Source organism: Protopterus annectens, chromosome 10.part0 (genome assembly GCF_019279795.1).
Source record: "Protopterus annectens isolate FY-2018-M chromosome 10.part0, PAN1.0, whole genome shotgun sequence".
Classification (NCBI taxonomy): domain Eukaryota; kingdom Metazoa; phylum Chordata; order Ceratodontiformes; family Protopteridae; genus Protopterus; species Protopterus annectens.
The window spans coordinates 1,008,842,133-1,008,868,954 of NC_056744.1; the positions used below are offsets into that span (position 1 = coordinate 1,008,842,133).

At 43.9% G+C, this 26,822-nt stretch overlaps 1 protein-coding gene across 1 annotated transcript in view; it reads right to left on the minus strand.

Moving 5' to 3' along the window:
• Positions 1 to 26,822, minus strand: part of HECTD3 (HECT domain E3 ubiquitin protein ligase 3) — a 1,089,315-nt gene that overhangs the window by 659,956 nt on the left and 402,537 nt on the right. The window contains exon 11 of the mRNA XM_044085764.1: positions 13,200 to 13,382. Coding sequence (XP_043941699.1) covers positions 13,200 to 13,382 — 183 coding nt within the window. The remainder of the gene's footprint in view (positions 1 to 13,199; positions 13,383 to 26,822) is intronic.

Consider the following 26,822-nt stretch of genomic DNA (forward strand, 5'->3'; position numbering starts at 1 on the left):
TGTCTGTGCACATCCAGCTGATGAAATCTAAATTCTGCTTGTTCGAGAACTCTGGAACGAATACAGGTAGTTCAATGGATTGGTTTAGATTACTAACGGAAGCCACTTTCGGTAGAAAGGAAGGGTTTGGTCTGAGAGAAACTCTGTCCTTATGAAAAATCAAGTAAGGTGGTCTAACTGATAATGCTTGAAGCTCCGAGACAAGTCTGGCTGAAGTGATGGCTACTAAAAAGATTGTCTTCCAAGTCAAATATTTTAAATCACAAGTGGCTGCAGGCTCAAAGGGGGGTGAAGTGAGACATTGTAGAACAAAATTTAAGTCCCAAGGCATAACTGGTTCAAAAACTGGAGGAAGAAGCAGCATAGTGCCCTTCAGGAATGCCTTACAAAGTCTATGTGCTATGAGACTAGGCTCATCAGCGACATGAAAAGTGGAAATAGCTGCCAACTGGACCTTAATAGTTGTGGCTGCTGATCCTTGGTTGAAAAGCATAGAGCTGTATAAGGATCAATTTGTCTTGCACGTGCCCATATGGAAAATTTCTTCCATTTGCTGGAATAGATTTTTCTGGTGGAAGGCTTATGGGAGGAAGACAGTATACAAACCACTTCCGGCGAAAAATGATGAAGCCTGACTAATGATGGAAGTGGAGAAGCCAGGCTGTCAACCGAAGGGTCTGAAGAGAGGGATGGAGCTGCCTTGACATACGAGTCAGAAAATCTGGTTGAGGGTCCAGAATCCAGGGGGCATCCACTAGGTAAGGATGGAGAAAGGGGAACCAAATTTGACAAGGCCCATGTGGAGCAATCAGAATCATTTTGCTTCCCAAAGACTGCGCTTTCTGAATAACCTTTGTCAGTAGAGGAACAGGTGGGAAGGCATACAGTAGACCGGAGGGCCAATCATGAACTAGAGCGTCCCTGGTTGACTCCCCCTGAGGGGGGATAAGGGTGAAGTAGCTGCTGCATTTGGTATTGAAGGGGCTGGCAAATAGGTTGCAGCAAGGCTGACCCCACCTGTGGAAAATCTGCTCTGCAACCTGATTGTTCAGGGACCACTCGTGAGGCATCAGAATAGCTCTGCTCAACCTGTCGGCAATCACAATGGGCTTCCCCGGAATGTGCGTTGCTACAAGAAAACTTTGGGAAGCCACTACCCACTGCCACACTCGCATGACCTCTCTGCAAAGGCGGTACAACTTGGTTCCACCCTGCTTGTTTAGATACCATACCACCGACATATTGTCTGTGTGGATTGCAATTGTCCCGTGAGGAAGAAAGCTCTGAAGTGCTTGCAATGCTAGTAGCACTGCTCTCATCTCCAGGACATTGATATGCAGATGCATCTCATGTTCCTGCCACGTGCCTTGGACTGTCCTGCCTAGATAATGCCCCCCCCACCCCATCTGGGAAGCGTTCATGGTCACTGTGGTGACCGGAGGGGACGGAAAGTACAGTTTTGTACCTACCATAAATGTAGATGTCCGAACTGGATAGCATCTGCAGTCATAACAAGTGGGTTGTCCTGTCGTCAGGCAGCCCTGCAGTCGGCCGGATTCCAAAGTCCGGGTCCGGCTTCGGCTGATGTCGCACTCCACCCGACGTCATCTCTGTTGGTCTTCGGGTATAAAAGCATCAGCCGACGCCATTTTCCTCAGTGTTTCTTGCCCCAGATGCCAGTAGCCCTCTTGCAGGCTAAAATTTGGATAGATGCCAATGTTTCCAAATAGATAGAGGTAAACACAACAATAAGCATATATGTACATATATACAAACAAATACACCATAAAGACTCCCCAACAGCTAGCTATTAGGAGGGTAAACACCCTAGGAGTACCACAGAGGGGAAGGAGGGAGGGTAATCCTGACTGCAGATGCTATCCAGTTCGGACATCTACATTTATGGTAGGTACAAAACTGTACTATGTCCTTCATGGATGCATCTGCAGTCATAACAATGGGTAGAATACCATAGCCAACTAGGGAGGAGGATAAAAGTAGATTATGGTGTGTTTAGTATCCCTTGCAGTACAGCAGTGGCAAACCCTGCTCGGGATCTGGAATATAGAGGCAAATTATAATGCTTGGCAAATGTATGCACGGAGGTCCAAGTAGCCGCCTCAATAATGTCTTTGGTTGCCACTCCTCGTAAGAAGGCTGTGGTAGTGGCTGTTGCCCTTGTAGAATGAGGTCTTATGTTCTGTGGAATTGGTTTTCCATGGAAGGAGTAACAGTATCGTATGCAATTTCCTATCCATTTGGAGATTGTCTGTTTGGAAATAGCTTTTCCTTCCCTTCCTGTTGCATAGGCTACAAAAGTTGGTCAGTCTTTCTGCTATTTTTTGTTCTGTCCAAGTAGTAGCGTAGCTGTCTATGTACATCCAAGGTATGCAGTATTCTTTCCCTCTGTTTTGTGGGTTGGGAAAGAAGGTAGGTAGGTGGATTGCCTGGTTTAAAGACACTCTGGATACCACCTTGGGCATAAATGTAGGATTAGTCCTCATGGACACTCTATCTTGGTGGAAGATTAGGAAGGGTTGCACTGCCATTAAGGCCTGTAGTTCTGAAACCCTCCTTGCTGAAGTAATTGCCAGTAGGAAAGCAGTTTTCCATGACAGGTGTTGTAGGTCTGCTGTTGCTGCTGGTTCAAAGGGTGATAGTGTCAACTTTTCTAGCACAAAGTTTAAATCCCAAGCTGGTAATGGTGGTTTCCTTGGAGGTTTTACATTCTTGATTCCTCTGAGGAACTGCCTGAGCAAAGGAGTCTTGAAAAACAGGTGGAGCAAAGCTGTATTCTGCTGAAATAGGTGATGCATGTATCTTGATGGAGGAGTAGGACAGGCCTGAATGAAGAAGTTCGCCAGATACTCCAGAATGTTAGGCATATCTATGTTTGACACATCTTTTCCTCTTTCATTACTCCAAATGACAAACCTTTTCCATTTTCCAGCATAGTTCCTTCTTGTTGAAGGTCTGAGTGCTTCAAGAATAATGTCTTTAACTCTTTGGGAAAGTTCTGGATTAGCTGCTGCTATGTGATGTTCCATGCAGTCAGTTGCAGCGTTTTAGGCTTGGATGTATGATGCTGTAGTTGTTCTGAGTTAACATCAAAGGCATCAGGGTATTGGCCACATATTGTTCGAGACATGCTCTTCAGTAGTGGGTACCAGTGTTGTCTTCGCCTGTTTGGTTCTATCAGGATTATCCTCTGGCCTTCTTCCTTGATTTTTAGTAGTACCTTGTGTATCAAAGGAAGAGGTGGGAATGCATATGCTGTTAGGCCTTTCCAGTTGAAGGAGAGTGAGTCCACTTTCCATGCTAGTGGGTGGAATGTCCTTGTGCAGAATTTTTTGTGCTGGTGATTGAGAGGTGATGCGAATAGGTCTATCTGTGGCATTCCCCATTTCTTTGAGATGGTCTTGAAGATGTCCGGTGCAGCTTCCATTCGTGGGCATCCGAAGTGGTTCTGCTTAATATGTCTGCTAGAGTATTGTCTTTCCCCGGTACAAATATTGCCTGTAACTGAATGCTGTAGCTGAGTGCCAGGGTCCACAGCTCCAAGGTCATTCTGCATAGGGGGTATGAATGAGTGCCTCCCTGTTTGTTGATGTACCACATGACTGTGGTGTTGTCTGTCCTTATCATCAACTGGCCCTCTTTGAGAAATGGTTTGAACTTTTGGATTGCCAGTTTTACTACCAGCATTTCTTTTAGATTGATGTGCAGGTGAAGTTGATCCTGTGTCCACAATCCTTGCGCATTTGTCCAGCATGTGGGCCCCCCATCCTAGGTCTGAAGCGTCTGTTGTGATGGTCTGGCTTGGTTGACATCTGCGAAAGGGTAGGCCTGGGTTTGACTGGCATGCCTAAGCCCACCATAGGAACTCCTGTTTTAAGCATGGAATTAGTGGGATTTCTGTTTCTAGACTGTGTCTGTGTTGGGACCATAAATTCTTTAGGTACCACTGTAGTTTCCTCATATGTAGTCTGGCAAATGGGACCAAGATTATGCATGATGCCATGAAGCCCAAGGCCTGCAGAACTTTTCTTGCTGTTAACTTGTTCAGTTTTGTTAGTGCCAAGAAGTAAAGAGAAGTTCTTTTTGTTTTTCTGTAGTCAGGAATGCCATTTGTTGTACTGTGTCCAATTCCGCCCAAGAATGTCCTTGTTTGGGATGGTATCAGCCTTGACTTTTGTAAATTGACTGTGTATCCCAGTCCTTGTAGCAAGTAAATGACCCTTTGTAAATCTGTTGTCAGCTTGCTTTTGTTGTCCCCTTGTAGCAGGCAGTCGTCCAGGTATGGGTAAATTTGAATTCCTGTAGTCTGCAATGGTGATTACTGATGCCAGGCATTTTGTGAATACTCTGGGCAGTAGATAAGCCAAAGGGCAATGCTGAGAATTGATAGTGCTCTGATCCTGCAAGAAATCTGAGCTATCTCCTCCAGATTGGTCGAATGGGGGCGTGCAGGTATGCCTCCTTGAGATCTAGAGTTACCAGCCAAGACTCCTTGCCCAGCATGGGAAGAAGTTGCTGTAGGGTCAGCATTTTGAATTTTGGGACAATGATGTATGTATTTAAGGTGGACAGGTCGAGAATTGGTCTCCAACTTTTTCCTTTCTTGGAACTAGGAATAGTCTGGAATAGAACCCTTTCCTTGTTCTGCTGTTGGCACTCTTTCCACAGCTCTCATGTTTGCTAACTCCATTATCTGGCGTAGAGCCTCTGTTTTTGATTTGGAGGTAGATTTGGCATTCCTCTTTTGACTGGTAAAGTGTGGAAGTGAAACCGGTAACCTTGATCTATGGTTTGTAAAATCCACTTGTCTTTTGTTATGTAGTGCCAGTTCTTTGAAAATAAGGTTAACTTTCCGCCTAGAGGAGCTGCTATTTGTTCCTGGTAGGCGGATTTAGGATTAAGTCACTGTGGTTGTGCTGATGTAGTGGCAGTGGCTGTGTCTGTGCCTCTGTTGTTACCATGCCACTGTCGTCCTCTGTAGGCACCTCCTCTGGATTGGTTTCTGCCTCTGGAACGTCTATTCCTGCCCCTTTGAAATTTTGTGGAGTCAGGAAAGGACCAATTTTGGCAGGCCAGTTTCTGCTAAACCTTGGGGTTGAACCTGCAAGAAATCTTTAACAGTTTGAACAGATTTTGCCTTTTCTTCCATTTTCTTCATAACCTGCTGGGCAGGTGTACCAAACAAACTTGTCTTGTCCATAGGAGCATCTAGCAACTTAGCTTTAACATGATCCGGTAAAGCTTGTTCCTTTAGCCATGCATGCCTTCTTATCACTGTGCCTGTCATGGCTGATCTAAATGAAGCCTCCAGTGCATCATAGCCACATTTTAAGGAATGGTTGCTAACCTGTTGTATGTTATTTACCATCTCTAATACATATTTCTTATCAAGAGATTCATCAGTGGTTAGCTTTTAGTTAACTGATCAAGCATAAACTCTTGGTATTGTATCATGTGAAACTGACAGTTTAAAGCTCTAGCTGAGAGAGTAGCTGAAGTGTAGACCTTTTTACCCCATCTGTCTAATGACCTTGCTTCCCTTTCAGAAGGAATAGGGTTTTAGCTGTGGTCGCTACTGCCTTGGGACCCTGCGATATAGTTTCTGGGTCTGCAAGTGGGGCCTTGTAAAGGTGCTGATGAGTATCTGGCACCCTGTAAAATCTGTCTGGTTTGGCAGGGGCTAGGGGTAAAGAATCTGGAGCGGAGCAAACATCATTGAAAGCATCATCCACCACAGAGAGAACAGGAGGTATAGCTAAGGGTCTGTGCTGTGGGAGGTGCAGAAAGGTCCTAAGTCTTTTCTGGAGTCTGAAAAATCCTGTTGCTGCCATTGGAACTGTTCTCATGGCATGCAAGGTTTCCCCAAAGGAGAATTCTTCTGGTGGGAAGCAGCTGGAATGGATTCTTCAGCATCAGAATCTTCAAAATTGGAGAAGGAGCCTCTGGCTGGTCAGTTATGTCTGATTCATCAGCAGAATCATCAGAAGACACTGGCTCAGGGGCTCTGCCCTAGGTCTCTTCTCTGGGGCTGAGAGGCCCTGTCTGGGTGAGATTGAGATCCTCTAATTAAAGAAATTAAATCTTCTGCCAAAAAGCATTTGAGAACTAGAAGAGGGCCTGGATGTGGGGGTTTAACAGGCACTGTTTTAGTAGTCTTGGCTGCTTTAGCCCTGGCGAAGGCCTTAATGGACATGGCTGCTGGAGGCCTAGCAGCACCACGTGCTGGGGTAGAGACATCCAAGGGGATGGTGTCTGATAAGTCAACCACCGTAGTGGGTAAAACTTCTGAGGTCGATTCAAGAGTTGTAGCAGGGGCCTCAGTTGTAAGAATAGGTTCAGCTGTACTTTGATCAGTTTTCTCGGTTTCGCGAAACCGAGACACTCGCGTTTGCTTTACCGTGGTTTGGCCGAAACCGCGGACTGTCGGTCTTTATCTTTGCGTTTTTGGTAGATTGGGTAGTCGGAGGATCCGGCGGCATAATCACGCAAAATCAGAACCGAAAAACTGTTCTGCAAACTCCGACCGACGCCTAAGCGTTCCGGTTGAAAGAGGCACAGGCCGAACAGGCTGCTACGTCGTGGGCTGGGCCTAAACAAGGCAGACAGTAAGAGTGGAAATCTTTATGAGGTATTTGTTTCCCACAGGTTAAACAATTGTTAACTTTTCTGACATCGGCTGAGGCAAGAAAGAGTCCCCAACGTGGTACTTAGCTTTAGAAGTCTTCGAAGTAGTATTCGGTAGAAGTAATCTCTGGATCCGACCGACCGGCACTTGCGAACAGCTTCTGCTTCGGTGCCACGGCAAGAAAGACTGAGGAAAATGGCGTCGGCTGATGCTTTTATACCCGAAGACCAACAGAGATGACGTCGGGTGGAGTGCGACATCAGCCGAAGCCGGACCCGGACTTTGGAATCCGGCCGACTGCAGGGCTGCCTGACGACAGGACAACCCACTTGTTATGACTGCAGATGCATCCATGAAGGACATCGAAGGGTTTTCCCACGTCAAGGTTGCTGGTGTGAAGCCACCAGTGCATATCCTGCTTGCACCTGTCTGATTATTATGGGATGAGAAAGAGGAAGATGTTGCAGAGACCACTGGGCAAAGAGTAGCCTCATGTGTAGCCTTGCCAAAGGAACCAGCATAATTGTAGCAGCCATTGTCCCCAACAATTTGAGGATCAATCTTGCCTTCACTCTTCTCAAAGGGAGTAACACGTGCATCTCCTGTTGTAAACTTTGAATCCTTTCTAGTGGTAAAAACGCCCTCATGAGCACGGTGTCTAACTCGGCACCTATAAAGGTGACACGCTGCGAGGGCAACAAGGCAGACTTTTCCCAATTTAGAGTGATGCCTAATTGTTGACACAGTTTGATCGTGGCTTCTCTGGTTTGTAGGAGTAGATGACTGGTGGTGGCAGAAAGGAGCCAGTCGTCCAGGTTCGGAAACATTTGGAATCCCTGACGTCTCAAGTGAGCCGTTACCACTGCCATGCATTTGGTGAACACCCTGGGGGCTGTGGTGAGACCAAAGGGCAGGGCACGAAACTGAAAATGACTGGCTCCCAGCCGGAATCGTAGATGACTTCTGGATGCCCTGTCCATCTTTATATGGTAGTAAGCATCCTTGAGGTCGATGGAGAACATCCACACTTCTTTTCCCAACAATGGGAGAATAGACTGCAACGTGACCAATTGGAACTTGGACTTCTTCACATGGGTGTTCAATCTGCTGAGATCCAAAATGGGTCTCAGGTCCCCTGTCCTTTTCGGCACCAAAAAGAATCTGGAGTAAGTCCCTAATTCAATCTGGTCTGAGGGGACATGCTGGATGGCTCGTTTTTCTAGCAGCTTTAAAACCTCTGAAGCTGCGGAATCCCTTTCATTGGGTGGAACATCTGGGATTTTTTTTGATCGGAGGGGGAGCTGAAGACAAGGGAATGCGATATCCTCCGGAAACTATTTTTAATACCCACTGGTCCTGAGTGATACTTTGCCAGGCCTCTGGGTATAGTGAAATGTGACCCCCCGACTGGCTCCGGAAATGCACAGTCGGGCCTCGAAAGGAATCGCGGTCTCCCTGGTTACGCGGGCCTCCTAGGGTGGCGTCTACCAGAATTACCACCCCTCCCCTGCCTCTGGAGGCGGACTCACCTTGTGCGTCATGAAAAACCCTCTGCGATTTTTTTGAACCACATCTTCCCACCCCTCTGGGTCTTGGGATAAGGCCTAGAGGGTAGGGAAAAACGGACTCCCCACAGCAGACAGAGTTTTTACCTCTTGCTCGCACCTAGCGAGTGTCCTTCACCTTGGTTCTGAATAAGGAGGAACCATCAAACGGGGCATTGGTGAACGTAGACTTGAAGGCCTCACCTTACAGAGGCGCGTCCAGGAGTGTCTCCTAAGAGCAACTCCTGAACTTGCTGCCCTATTCGCTCCTTCGGCTGCGTAAGAGATCAGCCTCATGGAGGAGTTAGCAATAGAGTTGAGGTTAGACATCTGAGCGTTGACCTTCTGAGCCACTGCATCAGAAACGTTACCCTGTAGAGTATCTCCAAGCTCTTTCAAGAGATATCTTCGGAGCTGTGTAAAATGAGAAGTAATTCAGTGACCGCAGAGTAAAGGCCGCTGAAGAAAACATACGCTTCCCGTACCGGTCCATGGTCCTAGACTCCTTGTTAGGAAGATGGACGGTAGATGAAGTCTCAGCCGGTTCCTTCTTGGTGGCCGCTGCCACCACCATGGCATCTACAGGAACTCCCTTGGATAGAAATTCTTTGTCAGAGGGGGCGGACAAGAATTTGTTGGGTCTCCTGGGGACTGGTTCCACAGAGTCAGGGGTTTCCCACACCCTTCGACAAACCAGATCCAAAAATTCGTCGAAGGGTGGAGACACCCAGGAGGTGGAGGGCTGAGCCCCAAAGGCCTTCTGGAACACCGACTCCTCCTCAGAGGGGGCTTTGGAGGGCCAGTCACCCCTCTGCTTCAAAATTTCAAGGATGTCGGAGAAAGAGACATCCTCAGAGGATGACATGGGGGACCCCTCCAATTCCTCAAGGTAGTGTCTGACATGAGGGACTCATCTTGGGAGTCAATGTGCTTCCTCTTGCACGTTCCTTTTCTGGGTGGCTCCTTAGGCAAAAACACTGAGGGGCCCTCACAAATATGGGGACCACTCATGAGGGTATACTGAGGCCTTGGGTCTCCACTGTCGAAAGATAGAGGGCGATCAGAGACCCGCACCGGAGCTGGAGGGGACAGAGTGTCAGTGCCGAATGATGTCGCTGAGGACCTGGCCAGTGCACTCCGCATGGCCTCGAAAGTTGTCCCCCCCCCCCCCGGCTCCAAAGATCGACCAGCCGTGGAAGACCTCAGAGCAGAAGGGACAAGGTCCGAAGCCGAACCAAGGGTCAGGCTTCCCCACGCTGAAGCACGGAGAGGGAGGCTAATAGCCGAAAAGTGACCTGAGGCCTCCCCCTCGGGTCCGACCGAGGAACCATGAGTCCTGGACCCAGTGAACAGAGCCAACGGGGTCAGAGCTGAAGCCGGAGCCGATAAGCCAGGATGGGCCAGCGGAGCCGACCTAGGGACATCAGATGGCGCCGACCACTTCTGCTCCGAAAGTTGGGATTTGATCAGAGGAGGAAGTATCGATGCTGGCTGGGTGACACGCTCCGGAGCCGAAAACAATTTTGCCAGTACCGGTGACTGGAGCAGTCTCTGTACCACTCTCTCTACATCCACATCTGAAAGAGTCCTGGAGGACCTAGAAGATAAGGAAGGAGATCTAGATCTCCTCTCCGAAGGAGACCTACGAGGAGGAGAGACCGGCTCCGAACTAGCACCTCCGCAATTGGCTCCAAGGGACTTGGAGCTGAAGCAGATTCAGTCAATACACTAACTTCCTGCGGCTCCGAGGACAGTGGAGCCAAGGATGCCACAGTAGATTTCACTACTTTCTCCGGAGGCTCCGAGGATACAGATGGAGCCGGAGAACGCTTTTTTGCCTTAGAAGTTTTACTCTTAGAGGGAGAGGACTTGAAGCTAGAAGCCCTTCCCAAATCCTCCTCGAAGGAGGGTTTCAAAGTCCTTTCAAAATTAGTTTGTTCTTCCTCTCCTGAAGAACACACGGGCTAAATGCATGGCAAAATGTACAAGATTCCTGGAGGTGAATAGCCCCCAGACAATAAACACAAACAGAGTGTCCATCAGTGATAGACATCTTATAAACCACATTTAGTACATTTGTTAAAGCCTGAGGGCTTATGCTCTTTCGTATCCTTAGACATAATGAGAGAAAACACCAACTGTTAATGATCAACAGTTAATATATAAAGCGTGGGAACTAAGCAAAACCAACAGACAATTACAAAAGACCTCTAACTTAATCGGTCTCAACAGGAACACAAGGAAAGGACTAGGTCCTCCAACTTAAACGGTCATAGCCTGAGGGATAAGTACCTAATAACACTAACAAGCAACACAGGAGAGGGGGCGGGCTGAGTCCTCTAACTGAAACGGTCCTAGCCCATAAGGGAAACAGTTAGCGGGACACCACAAGAGACAATACCCGAAAAAAATTTACACCAAATATTAGACCAGTACACACACAACACACAGCTATGAAAATAGCTTTTTTTGAAGCAAAAAACTGTCAAGACAAAAGTGATACTTAACCACAGCCAAGAGTGAGGCCACATCCGAGCTATATGAGCGGCAAACGAGATCTGGGGAAAGGGAGCAGTGCAGCATGGGATACCTTCTTAGCCCAGTCAATTGAAAGACTTCGAGCTAGAGTATGGCGGACTCGGAGCCGAGGTTCGGCTCCAAACCCACAGGTAAGAATGTAGGTGAGATTGGACTACATAACATCTTCAATTTTCACATTCAGGGATTCCCTTGGTATATTTCTGCTGTACTCTTTCAGTTTACTCATGTTTGTTTTATTATAAGGTTACCATATATTTATTCCATTCTCAAGTTCAGATCTAATGTAACAAACAAACAATGACTTCATCATTTCTGATTTCCTAGACTTTATAATTTTTTTAAACGACTTCCAGTTCTATAACTATAATTAACCAACTGGTTGATATGCTTAGAAAACACTCATAGCTGGTCTACCCATATATGAAGGTCCTTAAATTAATCTACAGTTTCTTGTACTGTATGCTGTATTAAATATTCAGCTTTCAATTTATGTCTCTCAAATATCACATACTTAATTTTGATGTATTTATCAGCATATTATTCTCCTATGTCCAAATGGTCAACTTATTCAAGTTCCTTTGCATACATGCCTTATCTGTAACACATGTAATCAGTTTACCCAGTTTCAAGTCATCTGCATACAGACTGTAGAAATTTCATATGAAAAAGATGGATATGAAACATACAGTCTAAACAAGTATCAGCTTTGGACAGAGTCCTGTGGGACACCCTAAATGTATCCAAAAATGTCACGTGCCCAACTGCTGTATGACACTTGCCATGTCCTATTTGTAAGCCATGCAGGTATCCGCCTTATCAAGAGACATCAATATCCAATATTCTGACAAGAGTATAAAGTTTTGAGGTAAAATGTTTACATGATAGCCCTCAAAATCAAAAGAGCAGGCCCTGAAAACTGAAGACAGAGGTAAAAGTTTATCTTTTCCTCACAAACTGTTTCAGTGGCTGAAAAAACTTGTTGAATAACTTTTTGTAAATGTACCAAGTTGTCAGACGTATGTCCAAAGCTGATACTTGTTTAGACTGTATGTTTCAGATCCATCTTTTTCATATGAAATTTCTACAGTCTGTATGCAGATGACTTGAAACTGGGTAAACTGATTACATGTGTTACAGATAAGGCATGGGAGGATGGCATAATGGTTAAGGTGTTTACCTTGCAGACACAAGGTACAGGGTTTGATTCTTACATGGGGTAATTAGCTAGGCCTAAAATGGCCCACAAGAGCAATTAGCCTAGTATGAAACTATAAGTGTGGAGTCATCTACATATTTCATTAGAGAGGCCTGATGTGTGGAGGGTGTTACTGAAAATGTTAAGGAAGAGAGGACCAAGAATAGAGCCTTGTGGTACACTGGTGGTGATTGGGAGGTATGTAGAGAGGGTGGAGTGCCATTTTACTAATACCTATTGGACAGGTAACTTTTGAACCACTGAAGTGTGGGCTGAACAGAATTCGTGACGACAGATGAAGTACAATTTTGCTGTGACAAAAGGTGTTAAAGAATTTAAACAAGTCTAGAAATAAGGAGGAGACTAGTTTGACATTATTTGGCATTATTTATTGACAGTGTCTGTTCCTATATGAACAAGTACCTATGCATACCTTACACCTCAATACTCTCCCTTCTTCTCACACAACCTCACTCCAATCAATTTCTCTCCCCTGACTGTATTCTTTAATATGCAATAGCCCTGTTTTTTTCTCTCACTTCACATAGCAATTTCTGTTTGTCTTATACCAACTTACTTTTAATTTCTCTATAAAGTGGCCATTTTTTTTCTAAATATTAAATCATTGTCATACATTTTATCTACTCTTTACTAATCTTTTCACATTATATCTAATTTGGTATAATTACTTAAACTTTAGGTGTTTATGTATTATTCTTGAAGACTGTAAAATTACTGTTTGTAAAAAGTTTTTTTTTTGTAATTGGTAGCTTTTCTCTCTGGGCTTCCACAGAAAAAAGGGTATCTACCCAGTCAAACTTTCCTGGTAATCAAATGCCAATAAATAATTAAATACACATACATATGTGTGCCTGTACATACGTGCATGTGTGTGGCCACATGTGCACGCGTGCACACACAGTTGCAAGTAGGCACAAATATATCAAACACAGGAAAATTTGGTACTTATGCAATCATGCACAATCATATAGAAAAATATATGCAACAAAATAGAAATACAATTAAGATACACACACACAAAATGTTACATAATGGTACATACAGACAGATGCATGTGCATATGCGCAATAATACAAAGACAAATAAAAATATACACAAATGCAGACCTGTTCATAAACCTGTACATGAAGGCAAAACAGACTTCCAAGAACATATAACCAGATTTCAACACTTGCTTACTAGTACAGAGTTACACGTTGTCAGCCCAAATGCATCCATTTCTTCACGAAGCTCATTAATAAACAACAATCCTTACCTGAGAGAAGACAGTGTTTTTATAGCTGGGGTCAAGGGATGGATTGTCTCGATGTTCCATAGCTAACCTCCTGTTGATGTATAGTCGTGGCATAAAGTATGGCCTGTTACTTTCTGTGTCCTTCAAACACTGAGTGATAAGTGCTGAACGCCGTTTGGACAGCAGAAGGAACTGCTTGATAAACTGATATAGAACAATGATACAGTGTTATTCAGAAGGAAAGTGGAGACAGCTCTGTAATACTGCAAAAAAGAAAATCATTCTGCAATAAGAAAAAGTATCAAGTGAAAAAACATAATGAACAAAGTTACCCAGAGGGTAACAGCTGTAAAGCCAGCTTTTAAAATGGGAAACATATATCAAACTACTACAACACAATTCAGATGTGTAGTTCAGTCTTAAGTAGATCACTGTAAAGTTTTTCTCAGTGCAATCAGTGAAAGCCAAAACACCAGATGCAAACAGTACATTTTACCTTTTTCTGATATTTTATTTATTCATTCATTCATTCAGATCCAGGTGGGCTGTTTTCAAGCTCAGCCCAGGAAAAGTGAGCACAAAGTAACAGCAGACTAAGCTCAGGATACAGACAGAGAGAACATTTACAATATTACGCATGGAAGAACACTATCATCATCAAAGAAGTCTGTTTAACATTGAGGTAGTCTATTTAATGCAATATCCATCATGCAAAAATACTTTAACACCATAGCACAAGACAAAGTAGGAATTTATCTACTAACAAGGTGTATACAATTCTACTTCCAAAGTTCCAGAGTTACTGTATGTTGTTTTGGGCTACAGTGACAGACAGGATGATAAGGCAGCTAGTGTAGAACAATAAGAAGTGAAGTACAAAAGAGAGGCAGGTGCTATGATAGGGTAGTGGTGGAGAATGGGATAGAGAAGCAGTATGGAGGAAGGTACAAGATAGAGAAAGGTGAGAGGTAAGAGTTTATCCAACATGGATGTCTCAGCATTAACTTATGAGGTGAATGTAGGGCGGTAGGGCACATAGTGGAATTGTAGAGATGATCTGTGCAGAAAAGCACTTGCAAACAGCATTTGTTTGCAAAAAATTCTTGATCAGATGCTTAAAACTGGGGAAGGAAGTGATGTCACTTATGTCAGCAGTGTATGACTCCAGTGTCTGAGAAGCTTTGGTGGGTGGAGAGTGAGAAAGCACTGTTATCTAAGGTTGTAGGATGAGGTTCTTAGAGATGGCTGAAGAAGAAATTAGAAGTTATATACTTACCATAACTTGGTATCTGTGCTGTCCATTCATTTTTCCTCATGATTGAGTTACAGATCACAGTCTTAAATCTGACTCGGCGACATTTTTACAGACTTGGGTTCCAACCTTTATCTCCTCTCTCTCTACACATAATGCTCTATACTGTACTCAGCCTCATCAGACCTAGTTTGCTGCAGACAATTTGATGCTTAATGAAAGATACGGAAAGAAAAGAGGAAAGCCTGAGGTTCAAAAAAGGGAAAGCAGTGTCCCTACAAAAACTCCATAGATCCTCTACGAAACTCTAGGTTGGGGGATGGCTGGGAGGGAAGGTGAGGAAGAATGAATGGACAACACAAATACCAAGTTATGGTAAGTACATAACTTCTAAATCTGATGTCCTTTTCATTCTTTCTCACAACTGGGTTAGAGTCCTCAGCTACATAACCCTTATCCTCAAGGAAGGATATGCCAGAGCACTGTCAAACTAAAGGAAGCTCTACTTCTGGACACAATGTCAAATCTGTAATATGCCACAAATGTATGAGATTTTGACCAAGTGGCTTCTGAACAAATATGGTTGATGGAATCTCTAGAGGAAAAAAAGCAGCTGAAGCAGCCATAGATTTGGTAGAATGCTTTTTGGAGGACAATGCACTTTAAGGCCACAGCTGGAAGAAATGTAAGATTTACAGTCTGTAATCCATTTAGCCAGTGTAACTTTGGATATGGCAAGGCCTAGATGGTTAAGGGAAAAGGACACAAACAACTAATCAGATTTTCTACATTGTTTTGTTCTGTGAAGATAAAAATGCAACTGTCTGTGAACATCAAGAAAGTGTAACAAATTCTCGCCTTTATTGGGGAAATTTGGAAATAAGACTGGCAGTTGGATCGAGTGATTAATGTTAGACTTCATAGCTACTTTGGGCATGATGGAAAAATTAGTATGAAGGGAAACTCTACCTTTGTGAAAAATGATAAACGGTGGTTTGGATCAAAGAGCCAGAATCTCTGAGATTCTTTTAGCTGATGAAATGGCCACCAAAAAGACAGTTTTCCAAGAAAGTTACTTCATGTCATAATCACTAACTGGTTCAAAAGGCTTTGGAGTTAAATCTTGGAGTATAACAGTGAGATCTCAAGGAGGGAGACAGGTCTTAGAGGTCTGAGGAGGAAAACACTCTTCATAAATGCTTTGCATAATCTAGACACTGACAGGGGTCCAGAAGACTCTCCAGCGTGAAAATTGGATATGGCTGCCAGCTGAAGCTTGACTGTGGAAAAACTATCCCCTTCCTTGAAATGGGAAGTGATAAAAAGAAGGATGGTTGAAACTGAAGCTGAGAAAGGATCAATATTCTCTTTAGAGGCCCAAATGGCAAACTTTTTCCATTTGCTTTTGTATACCTTCTTATTGAAGCTTTCTGAAAAGCCAAAACTATACCACAAACAAGGGAAGACAGCTTGGACCTTTTAATAATCATTGCAATTGGAGAAACCAAGCAATAAGTTTAAGACTGGCTACATTCTGATGCAGGCCTCCCAATGGATGAAAAAAGGGATCCTTGTCTGGGTTCCAGTATCCATGAAGGACATTTTAGGTGAGACCAGGGAAAAGGGAACCCTACTTGATGAGGCCAGTAGGGGACAATGAGGATTACTGAGATCTTCAACCTTTTTGCTTTCCACAGAAACTTCGGGATCAGCAGTAACGGGGGCTATAAGCATAAAAAAGACCAGAGGGCCAATCGTGAAAGTACAGTTTTGTACCTACCATAAATGTAGATGTTCGAGTGTAGACACTGCTGCAGTCATTACAATTGGGTTATCCTGCCGTCAGGCGGTTCCCCAGTCAGCCTGAGTTCTAAAGTCTTGGTCTGGCGTCGGTTGCTGTCGCCTCCTCCCTGACGTCAGTGCAGCAGGGGTATAAAAGATGCAGCAGATGCCATTTTCTTCAGTTTTTCTTGCCCCAGATGTCAGGTGCCCCCAAATAGGTAGGCAATTTGAATTGCTAATAAAACATACATAAGAAAAGCAAACAACTTTCAGTTACCAGCAAATACTCCCCATACATAGTAAAGGGTAGAAGACATAGGTACGTATCAGCAAGTAAGAGGGGAAGGAGGGAGGTTAACCTGGACTGCAGCAGTGTCTACACTCGAACATCTACATTTATGGTAGGTACAAAACTGTACTATGATCATGCTACACTGTTGCAGTCATTACACTTGGGTAGAATCCCAAAGCTGAGGTAGGGAGGCTGGTTCTATAAGACATTAGGGGTGGCTATAAGGCCCTGCAATGGCAAAGCCAGCTCTGGATTTAGAGTAAAGAGGCAGATGGTAATGCTTGGTGAAGGTATGCACAGAACTCCATGTTGCTGCTTCCAGAACATCCTTGGTAGGTACTCCTCTGAGGTAGGCAGTTGAAGTGGCTGTTGCCCTAGTGGAGTGAGATCTAATGCTGCTATGTACAGGTTTCCCATGGTGTGTATAGCAAAAACGTATACAATGTCCTATCCATTTTGAAATAGTCTGTTTTGAAATGGCTTTTCCCTGTGCTCCTGCAGCATATGCTACCAATAATTGGTCAGATTTTCTGAAAGCTTTGGTTTTGTCCAAGTAGAAGCGTAACTGCCTGTGAATGTCCAGAGAATGCAGTAGTCTCTCCCCTTTATTCTGTGATTTTGGATAAAAAGCTGGCAAGTGAATAGTTTGGTTTAGAGCCACACTTGATACCACCTTTGGCATAAACGTAGGGTTAGTTCTTAAAGACACCCTGTCCTGGTGGAAAATGAGGAAAGGTTCCACTGCCATTAGTGCCTGTAATTCTGAGACTCTTCGTGCTGATGTTATTGCCAGGAGCAGAGCAGCTTTCCAAGAGATATATTTTAATTCTGCTGTGTTAGCTGGCTCAAAAGGAGGTAAAGTTAATTTTTCCAAAACAAAGTTGAGGTCCTAAGTTGGAGTAGGTGCTCTACGGGGTGGTCTTATGTTTTTAGCCCCTCTAAGGTACTGTTTTAGCAAAGGATTAGAGAAAATTGGTGGATCCGTGTTGTAATGAGCAGAGATGGCAGAGGCGTGGATCTTGATGGATGAAAAGGAGAGGCCTTTGTCCAGCATCTCAGTTAAATATTGTAGTATCTGAGGAATGTTTGGGACAAGAGAGTCAAGGCTGTGAGCCTGGTTCCAGGCACAGAATCTCTTCCATTTATCTGAATAGGTTTCCTGGTACTAGGCCGTCTGGCCTCCAGAATGACGGCCATAACAGCTTTGGAGAGAGACATTGCTTGCTTGACTAAGGGATCTTCCATGCAGCTAGGTTTAAGGTATTTAGCTGGCTGTGGAGTATGTGATTGTTGTGCTGAGTCAGTAGATGTGGGATTTGCGGCAAAATCCAGGGTGGTCCTTGTGCTAAGTTCTTTAAGACTGGGTACCAGTGCTGTCGTGGCCAATCTGGTGCAATCAGGATCATCTTTGGCTATTCTTGTCTGGCTTTTATGAGTACCTTTGGAAGGAGAGGTAGTGGTGGGAAAGCGTACACTTGTAGGTTTTTCCAGCTGAATGAGAGAGGGCATCCACTTTCCATGCTTGTGGATCGTAATACCTTGTGCAGAATTTCTGCAGCTGGTAGTTCATTGGGGATGCAAACAGATCTATACCCGGGCTCCACCATTTCTGTGTTATCATTCTGAATATTTGTCGATTCAATTGCCATTCGTGGGGATCCATGATGTTTCTGCTTAAGTCATCTGCCAGTGTGTTTTTCTCTCCTGGCAGGAATTGTGCTTGCAGATGAACTTGATAGTTTAGAGCTGTGTTCCACAAGGTCACGGCTTGAGGGGGTAGGAGTGAGTGCCCCCTTGCTTGTTTATGTACCACATAACTGTGGTGTTGTCTGTCTTTAGTAGTAGTTGTCCTGGATGTAGCAGGTCCTTGAAAGCTATAAGGGCATTTTGTACAGCTAGCATCTCTTTTTGATTGATGTGAAGATGCCTTTGTTCTGCGGGCCACTTGCCCTGAATACATTTTCCTGCCATGTGTGCTCCCCAGGCGTAATCCAATGCATCTGTTGTCAGTGTTTGCCTGGCTGTGGGTTGAGTAAGAGGATGTCCCTTGTTGAGGTGACAAGCTTGAGCCCACCATCTAAACTCCTGTTGAAGGCAAGGAATTAGTGGTATAACTGTTTCCAAACTTTGACAGTGTTGAGACCATACATTCTTTAGGTACCATTGCAGTTTCCTCATATGCAGTCTGGCATATGGAATTAGTAGTATGCAAGATGCCATGTAACCCAAGGCCTGCAGAATTTTTCTTGCAGGGAGTTGGGTCTTTGTTGCCATCAATTAAAAGTATTGAGTCAATTGTCCTTGCTTGTCTGGCGTGAGATAAGCCATCTGGGCCATTGTGTTCAAGCTGCCACCCAGGAATATTATCTCTTGTGAGGGCACTAGTTTTGATTTCTTTTCATTTACTGTGTACCCCAGGCAACTTAATAACTTTTTTACAAATGCCAGATGCTGTAGAAGAATGTCCTTGCTCTCTGCTTGAATCAGGCAGTTGTCCAGGTACGGATAAATTTGAATTCCTTTCTGTCTGCAAAATGCAATTACTGGTGCCAGGCACTTTGTGAAGACCCTGGGCGCAGTAGATAAGCCAAAGGGCAGTACAGAGAATTGATAGTGCATTGAACCAGCTATGAATCTGTGGTATCTTCTGCAGTTTTGTCCGATAGGGACATGCAGGTATGCCTTCTTGAGGTCCAAGGTCACGAGCCAAGCTTTCTTGCCCAGCATGGGAAGAAGCTGCTGTAGTGTCAAAATTTTGAATTTTGGAACATCCAGGTAAGTGTTTAGAGAAGAAAGATCCAGAATGGGCCTCCAGGCTTCGTCTTTTCTGGGAACCAGAAAGAGTCTCGAGTAAAATCCTTGTCCTTGTTCCTGTGGTGGTACCTTTTGAATAGCTCCCATGTCTATGAGTGCTGTAATTTGTTTTTGAGCCTCTGCCCATTGATTTTGTGGCAGATTTGGCATTCCTTTTAACCTTGGCAGAGTGTGAAAGTGGAACCTGTAACCTTGAGATACAATGTTGAGAACCCACTTGTCTTTGGTGATCATATGCCAATTGTGATAGAAAAGTGCCAGTTTTCCTCCCAAGGGGGCTGCCAAGAGAGAGTTGTTTGGCAGCTGTAGTGAGAAGTCATTGGGGCTGCTTTTTATATGGTTGGGGCCTGTCTTCCCCTTCTTTCTGGCCTGGAGCACCCCATTGTCGAGGCCTGTAAGGACATTGTGGTTGACCTCTACCTCTTGGACGTCTGTATCTGCCCCTTTGAGGTCTGTCTGTAACTGGAAAGGGCCAATTCTTTGTTGGCCAATTTCTGCTAAATCGAGGAGGCTGAACCTGTAAGAAATCCTTCACCATTTGCATAGATTTTGCCTTATCCACCATTTTCTTTAATACCTCTTCTGCCTTAACTCCAAATAACACATCCTGCTGCAAAGGTGCATCCAATAATTTTGCTTTAACATGACCTGGTAACGTTTGTTCTTTTAACCAAGCATGTCTTCTAATTACAGAGCCTGTAACTGCTGCTCTACAGGAGGCCTCTAAAGAATCAAAACCACATTGCAAAGTAGGTTTTCCCACTTGTTGAGCAGCAAGCAATAAATCCTGCATTTCTTTAATATTAGGAGGATCTGAATCTGGAAGCATTTTTTGTTTCAACTGAGACATCAAAAATTGCTGATATTTCAACATATGAAATTGGCAATTAAGGCCCTCATTGCTAAAGTTGCAGACGTATAGACTTTCTTTCCCCATCTTGCTAATGCTCTGGCATCTCTGTCCGAGGGAACTGGATTCTTTGCTGATGAGGCCTCAACTCCTTTGGGTCCCTGAGAAATAGTTTCAGGGTCAGCAACAATTTGTGAGAGTCTGGAACTCTGTAGTATCTGTCAGGTTTAACTGGGGCTGGAGGTAAGGAATCAGAATTTAAGCTGGATTCAGTATACACATCATCCACAATGTCTAACACTGGCGGAATAGCTAGGGGTCTGTGTTGAGGTAATAAAAGGAAGTCTCTGAGCCTTTTCTTGGATTCTGAATAATCCTGGCCTTCCCAATGGAAATGCTCCCTCATGGTATGTAAGGTTTCCCCAAAGGAGTAGTCCTCAGGCGGAGAGGCTGAAGGAATTGATTCCTTAGCATCAGAGTCCTCATAAGGGGGTAAAGAATATCCTAGGCCTGAGGATGAATCTGAAGAAATGGACACCTGGTCGGATAAGTCATAGTCTGCATCCTGTCTAGGCCTTTTATCAGGAGGGGGATGGGAACCCCTGATCAGAGTGATTAGGTCTTCGGCCATTTTGAGCATTTGTTTCTTAGGCATGGAGGCCTGTCCTGGAGAATGCTGTATTTGTTTCTTTGTTTTTAAAGGAGGCTTAGACTTGGCTCAGCCATCTCCACGTGGGAGTCCGAGGTGGCCTGTGGTTCTGCAGAAGCGGTCGTCAGGGGCTGCGAAGGCACCTCACTGAAAACCGGAGAACCAGCGACTGGCCTAGAAGAGGCTTCGTCATCAGTTTTGGGCCTTGGATGCCTGTACTTGTATTTGCGCTTTTTATGTATACAGGTCGTCAGAAGTTCCGACGGCATGGTGTAATTGAATTTTCTGCCAAAATAATGTCGGGCAAAATCAAACCGACGTTTAATAGTGCGCTTGTTAAACCTAACACAAAACTGACAACCAGTGACGTCGTGGTCAGGGCCTAGGCATGGGATACAATAGGAATGGAAATCCTTATGAGATTTTTGCTTCCCACAAGAAATACAGTTATTAACTTTTACTGACATCGGTCTGAGGCAAGAAAAAGTTTCCCCAACGGGGTACTTAGCTTTGTAGAAGACTTCGGTTCTGGATTCGGAATGAAAATCTCTGGAGTCGGCCGACCGGCACTTGCGAACTTGCTTTTGCTTCGGGCACCGCGCGGCAAGAAAGACTGAAGAAAATGGCGTCGGCTGCATCTTTTATACCCCTGCCGCACTGACGTCAGGGAGGAGGCGACAGCAACCGATGCCAGACCAAGACTTTGGAACTCAGGCTGACTGGGGAACCGCCTGACTGCAGGATAACCCAAGTGTAATGACTGCAGCAGTGTAACACGATGAACATCTAGGGCATTCCTTGGGGACTTTCCTGGAGGGGGGATCAGAGCAAAGTACCTCCTGCACTTCTTGTTCTGTGGGGACGCAAATAGATCACAGGTAGGATGGCCCCATCGACTGAAAATTCACTACTGATGGACTGAGGGACCACTCATGAGTGGTCAAAATGGACCTGCTGAGTTTGTCTTCCAGTACACTGGACTTCCCCGGTATATGAGTTGCAATCAGAAATCGGTCTGAAGATATCGCCCATTCCCAGACCCTCATGGCCACTCTACACAGAGAATGTGATCAGATTCCTCCTTGTTTGTTGATGCACTATACTACTGACATGTCTGTGTGTACTGCAATAGTTCCTAAAGGAAGAACTTCCTGAAAAGCTTGCAACGTTAGGAGGACCCTCTCATCTCCAGAACATTGATATGCAATCTGGCCTCTACTGAAGTCCATGTGCCTTGGACCACCTTCCCCTTGAAATGCCCCCCCCCCAGTTGAGAAGCATCCGTGGTCACAGTGGTTGTGGGGGAGGTATGTATAAACAGTCTGCCAAGAAGCAGATTGTTTGAAAGAATCCACCATAGTAAGTGCCTCTTGCAAATAGGTGCCAATTTGATAGGAACAGATAAAAGCTGGTAAAGAACAGATAATAGACCACTGGACAGCCAGTGTCCACTGGAGCATTCGCATTAAAAAAAAAAAATTCGGGCTAATGGAAAATGATTGATAGAGTTTGAAGAATTAACCTTAACGGTTGTGAAGGGAGATTTAAAATAGTCCGAACATGGGTCTCTCAACATCTGAATGCAATGGGGGAACAAAGACGCTACTCGAATAGTCGTATCCAGGAGAACCCCAATGAATTCCAGCTTTTGTACTGGGGAAAGAAGAGATTTTTCCAGATTTACAATGATGCTCAGGGAGTTGGAAATCCAAAACAAATCTCTGGCCTCTATAAATTGATGCTGGGCTGGGGCAGTTAGAAGCCAGTCGTCCAAGTATGGAAACACCTGGAATCCCTGCAGTCTCAGGTGTGCTGCAACTACTGCCATACACTTGGTAAACACCCTAGAGGCTGTGGTGAGTCCAAAGGGCAGTACTCTGAACTGGAAGTGACTGGCTCCCAGCCGAAAGCTCAGATGACTTCTGGAATGGCTGTCCAAGTTGATGTGGTAGTATGCATTATTCAAGTTTATTGAGTACATCCAATCGTCCTTCTGCATCAGTGGTAACATAGAATGAACCATGCCCATTTGGAACTTCGACTTTTTCATGCACTGATTTAGACTGCTTAAATCCAGGATTACTCTCAGGTCCCTATTTGCACTTTAAAATATCTATCAGTAAGGAACTAATTGTGGAACCAGAAGAGGTGGTCTTAGCTTATATGCCTGACCTACAAACAGAGTTGAGGAGTAATGAATGGTCTACCAGATCAAAGGCTTTGGTGATGCCTATAAAAACTGCACCAGTATGGTGGCCTTTGTTCATGATTCTTACAGTTTCATCAGCCACAATGTTTCTATCAAACCAAAATCAGTGTTGGTGTGAAGAGACCATGATGTATGTATTTTGCTTGTTTGTTTACTAGATAGGTGAGCTGGTTAACTGACACTTATCAGCCGCAACCCAAAAAACATTATTCAATCATTGCAGTGAAAAGAACAAAACAATTGAGCACTATATAGTTACATGTACACTTAATATGAAGAACTGTATAGAAAAAAATACCACTACATTTTCAGTGTAATACAGTTAGTGTATATATTCTTTTTTTGAGTCTATCTGAAAACTACATAGAAAAACAAATTTTGGAGCAGAGTGATTCACTAAACAAGTGGCTGACTAACGGAGGTGTAGGAAACACCTGACCATATGGCAGTATTAACCATTTTCTCTGGAGCAATTCCATTTGTTTTCAATAACAGTATAGTCTGTGAGTTCAGCGAGTACAACAGTTGGCTGATACAGCAGAATGATGCACTAAATACCCATCAGAAAGGTCCAAATAACCATCAGAAAGGTCCCATATCATATATCAGCTAGCTACAGAATTCCCTCAATGATCCAAGAAAGCCATAACACCTATCTACAGGAACTAGAATTAATTAGTATTAAATCCAGTATCATTTTCACTATCCATATAGATTGAGAAACCAACACCATCATTAATGCACAGAGATTAATGACTCAGAACAATAAGTCAAGAGAATCCACTAGGGAAGACAACATCTTAGATCTTGTCCTTACTAATATGGTGCATCTTGCACTATCCTTGCATATCTTTCTAACTTCTTAGGTCTAACCATAAAGCTATTTTCTTTGAAATAAAACTGAAACCGGAAAACTCTTCTACCAAAGGTACGTATAGAAATTTAAGACAAACTACTCCTGAATGATAAATTGACAAGCTTCAGATCTGCAACAAACTAAGTTAACTCCACTGAAGATGAAATGTACAACGCAACACTATACCAGCATACAAACAGTTATAGAGGTGCAGATGTACCCTGTAGGAACAAGTGTAGAGCAAATCCCAGTAACAAACCCACATTGTGGAACAATAATATCAACAAGCTTTACAATAAAAGGAAGAGAATTTTGATAAAAATAAGAAGAGTAATTTCCAGAATAAGATCCTCGAAAGCAAAGTTTAATGCTAAAATAGCTACCCAAGCTAAAGACAATCACAAGGCTTTTCTTGTAATCTCAGAAGTACAATCTACCAATGCACTGAGCTGATTGTGAATGATGTTACCTACAATGATGCTGAATTGACCTACTGTTCACTAAATATAGTTCTACCTTTGCCCCTCTCTCCCCTCCCCTCAATCTATCCCAAAAGATATACCTGAAACAGGCTTGCCTTCAGCTATCACACAAGACCAAGTCTTAAAAGCACTATCAAAATTTTACTGACTTTAAAAGTTATTTGCAGTAGATAACTGTTAAGACACTGAGGTGACATAAGAAATTAAACCTTTGTGACTAGTGCTGGAGGAAGGTCAAACAATGAGGACTCTGAAGCACCAAAATAGTGCAGAAGCACCAGAAAACCAAAGAAGACTTGACTTTTTGATTCACTACACAAGCAATAATGCTTGGTAAATGTCTGAGCCAATGACAAACTGGTTACAGCACCAATTTCTGCAATGGACACATTCTTGAAACAGGCAAAGAAAACAGCACCCCTGGAGCAGTGGTCTGTAACAGCATTTCCAAAGGGTGGTTAGGAATCTGGTAACCAAAAGTAATGCCATCGGGATTGAATGAAGGTTAAGAAAGTCTTTTTACCACAAATTTTAAGTATCAAGGAAAAGAAGGGTTCCTCAGCAGCAAGCAAAGATGCTATATTTATTTAACAATCTGCTTAGCCAGCCAGTGCAGAGTCCAACACAGTTCTGCCACCCACAATGTTAATATGTGCACAGATGCCTAAATCATCCGCCTAGATCCCATGGAAACAGCAAAGTTAACTGTCAGCCAAGTACTTGATAAAAGACAGTATCATCTGTACAGTAAATGACAGATGCATTTTAAGATCTCTCTCCAATCTGATGGAAAACCACTTCCACATAGCAGAATATATCTAGCAATCAGAAGACTTCATGGCAGCTTCACTCATTTCAGAGACCAGTATGGAAAACTGAACAGTAGAAGCAGTCATAGTGAAGCAACTATGCCAACAAGTAGAGCCACATGTGGCCCAAATGAGGAAGACTACCTTGACTTGAATAATCATGGGTTATTGATTACTAAGAACTAGACAGCTTGAAAGTGTACCTTTCTTGGCCATCAAAGGGTGATGAGGATCAGTTTTAATCTTCCTTCTGTGAAGTTTGTTAGGAGGTGCAGAGTCAGAAGAAAAGGTGGGAAAGCAGGGAAGAATGAGTTCACCTATCAATTACCCTTGCCCTGTAGTACAGATGCTCAGGGATCTGTGCTCAATGGTGAACAGGTTATTCTCTGGTATGTCCCACTCTTAGGAAGACCCTAACACGATAGGACCACCTTAGCTACAACGCTGGAAGATGATCAGACTACTGATGAGAGCAGACTAGCACTTCGGGTACATGCATTTACTGATCTGGATGCTTACATATTGCACCAGAGCATGATTGTCTGACCAGGGAAAGAATGGCACTGGTTTCAACTTCCTCTCCAGAGCTACTAGGCCAAGAAACACTACCCTAATCTAGGTCTGGTTTACATAGGTTCATAGGTTTTTACTATGAAGCCTTTTTCCATATCAGACTTGATTCTCCCTGCACAAAACAGGAGACCAGGTAGGATCCCCAGCCCAACAGTGAAGCAGCAACCATCAAGCACAAGAAAATGTCTGACTGCTGGAACAGAAGGTCTTCATTAAGCTTGTTGAGTATCATTCGCCATGCTTCACCCTGAGTGTAGCATCATTCACCATGTTCTGTGAGGGAGTGATGACTTTGCAGCCACCAGCACCATGCTGCCCAATACAGATGTGTTATCTGGTGTGCATATGGAACTCTGAATACAGTGTTTGCCATGAAGCATGTGAGCTGGAGAAGTGTCAGTTTTAGTAATCATCTCTGTAATCTCACCCAGGATGCCAAATCTGTAATGCCCTGTGCTTTTGCTGTGGGTGGGAATGAGTAACACCAAACAGAATCCAAATCATCTTTGCTACACAAAGAATTTCTTTCAGTTTGTACTAACCGTCCCCAGGGCTTACAACCACAGGAGAACCTACGTAAAAGAGTCTACCAGGAAGTCCTTTGATGAGTACATCAAGATCCAATCACACATATATCATAACACAAGAAGACCCTTCTCCTACAAGGCCCTTACTGCAGTGGCTAAAATCTTTGTAAACAATCTGGACACACAGCAGATACCAAATGATGATGTTATCTACTGAAATTAAAACTCATTCAGAGTTAATCAAAATATTCCTGCGAATCCTCCAGTTATTAATATGCCAAAACAAATCTACCACATCTGCTTTCACCACCTAGGTATTTTGCTCCAAAAAAAGCAAGTTCCCTGGGGAATGACTATTTAGAACCTAAAAGTGGATGTGGTCCCTAAAACAGATGAGGTCCAGGATGAGATAGAAATTTACCCTAATGCAAAATCAAAAATCGCCAGCACTCAACGAGGATCATGATAAATTTAACCAACTCCTTTTATTTAATACAATTCCTTCTCATCTATAAGACAACAAACAGACTGGTTTCGGCAGCAACTGCC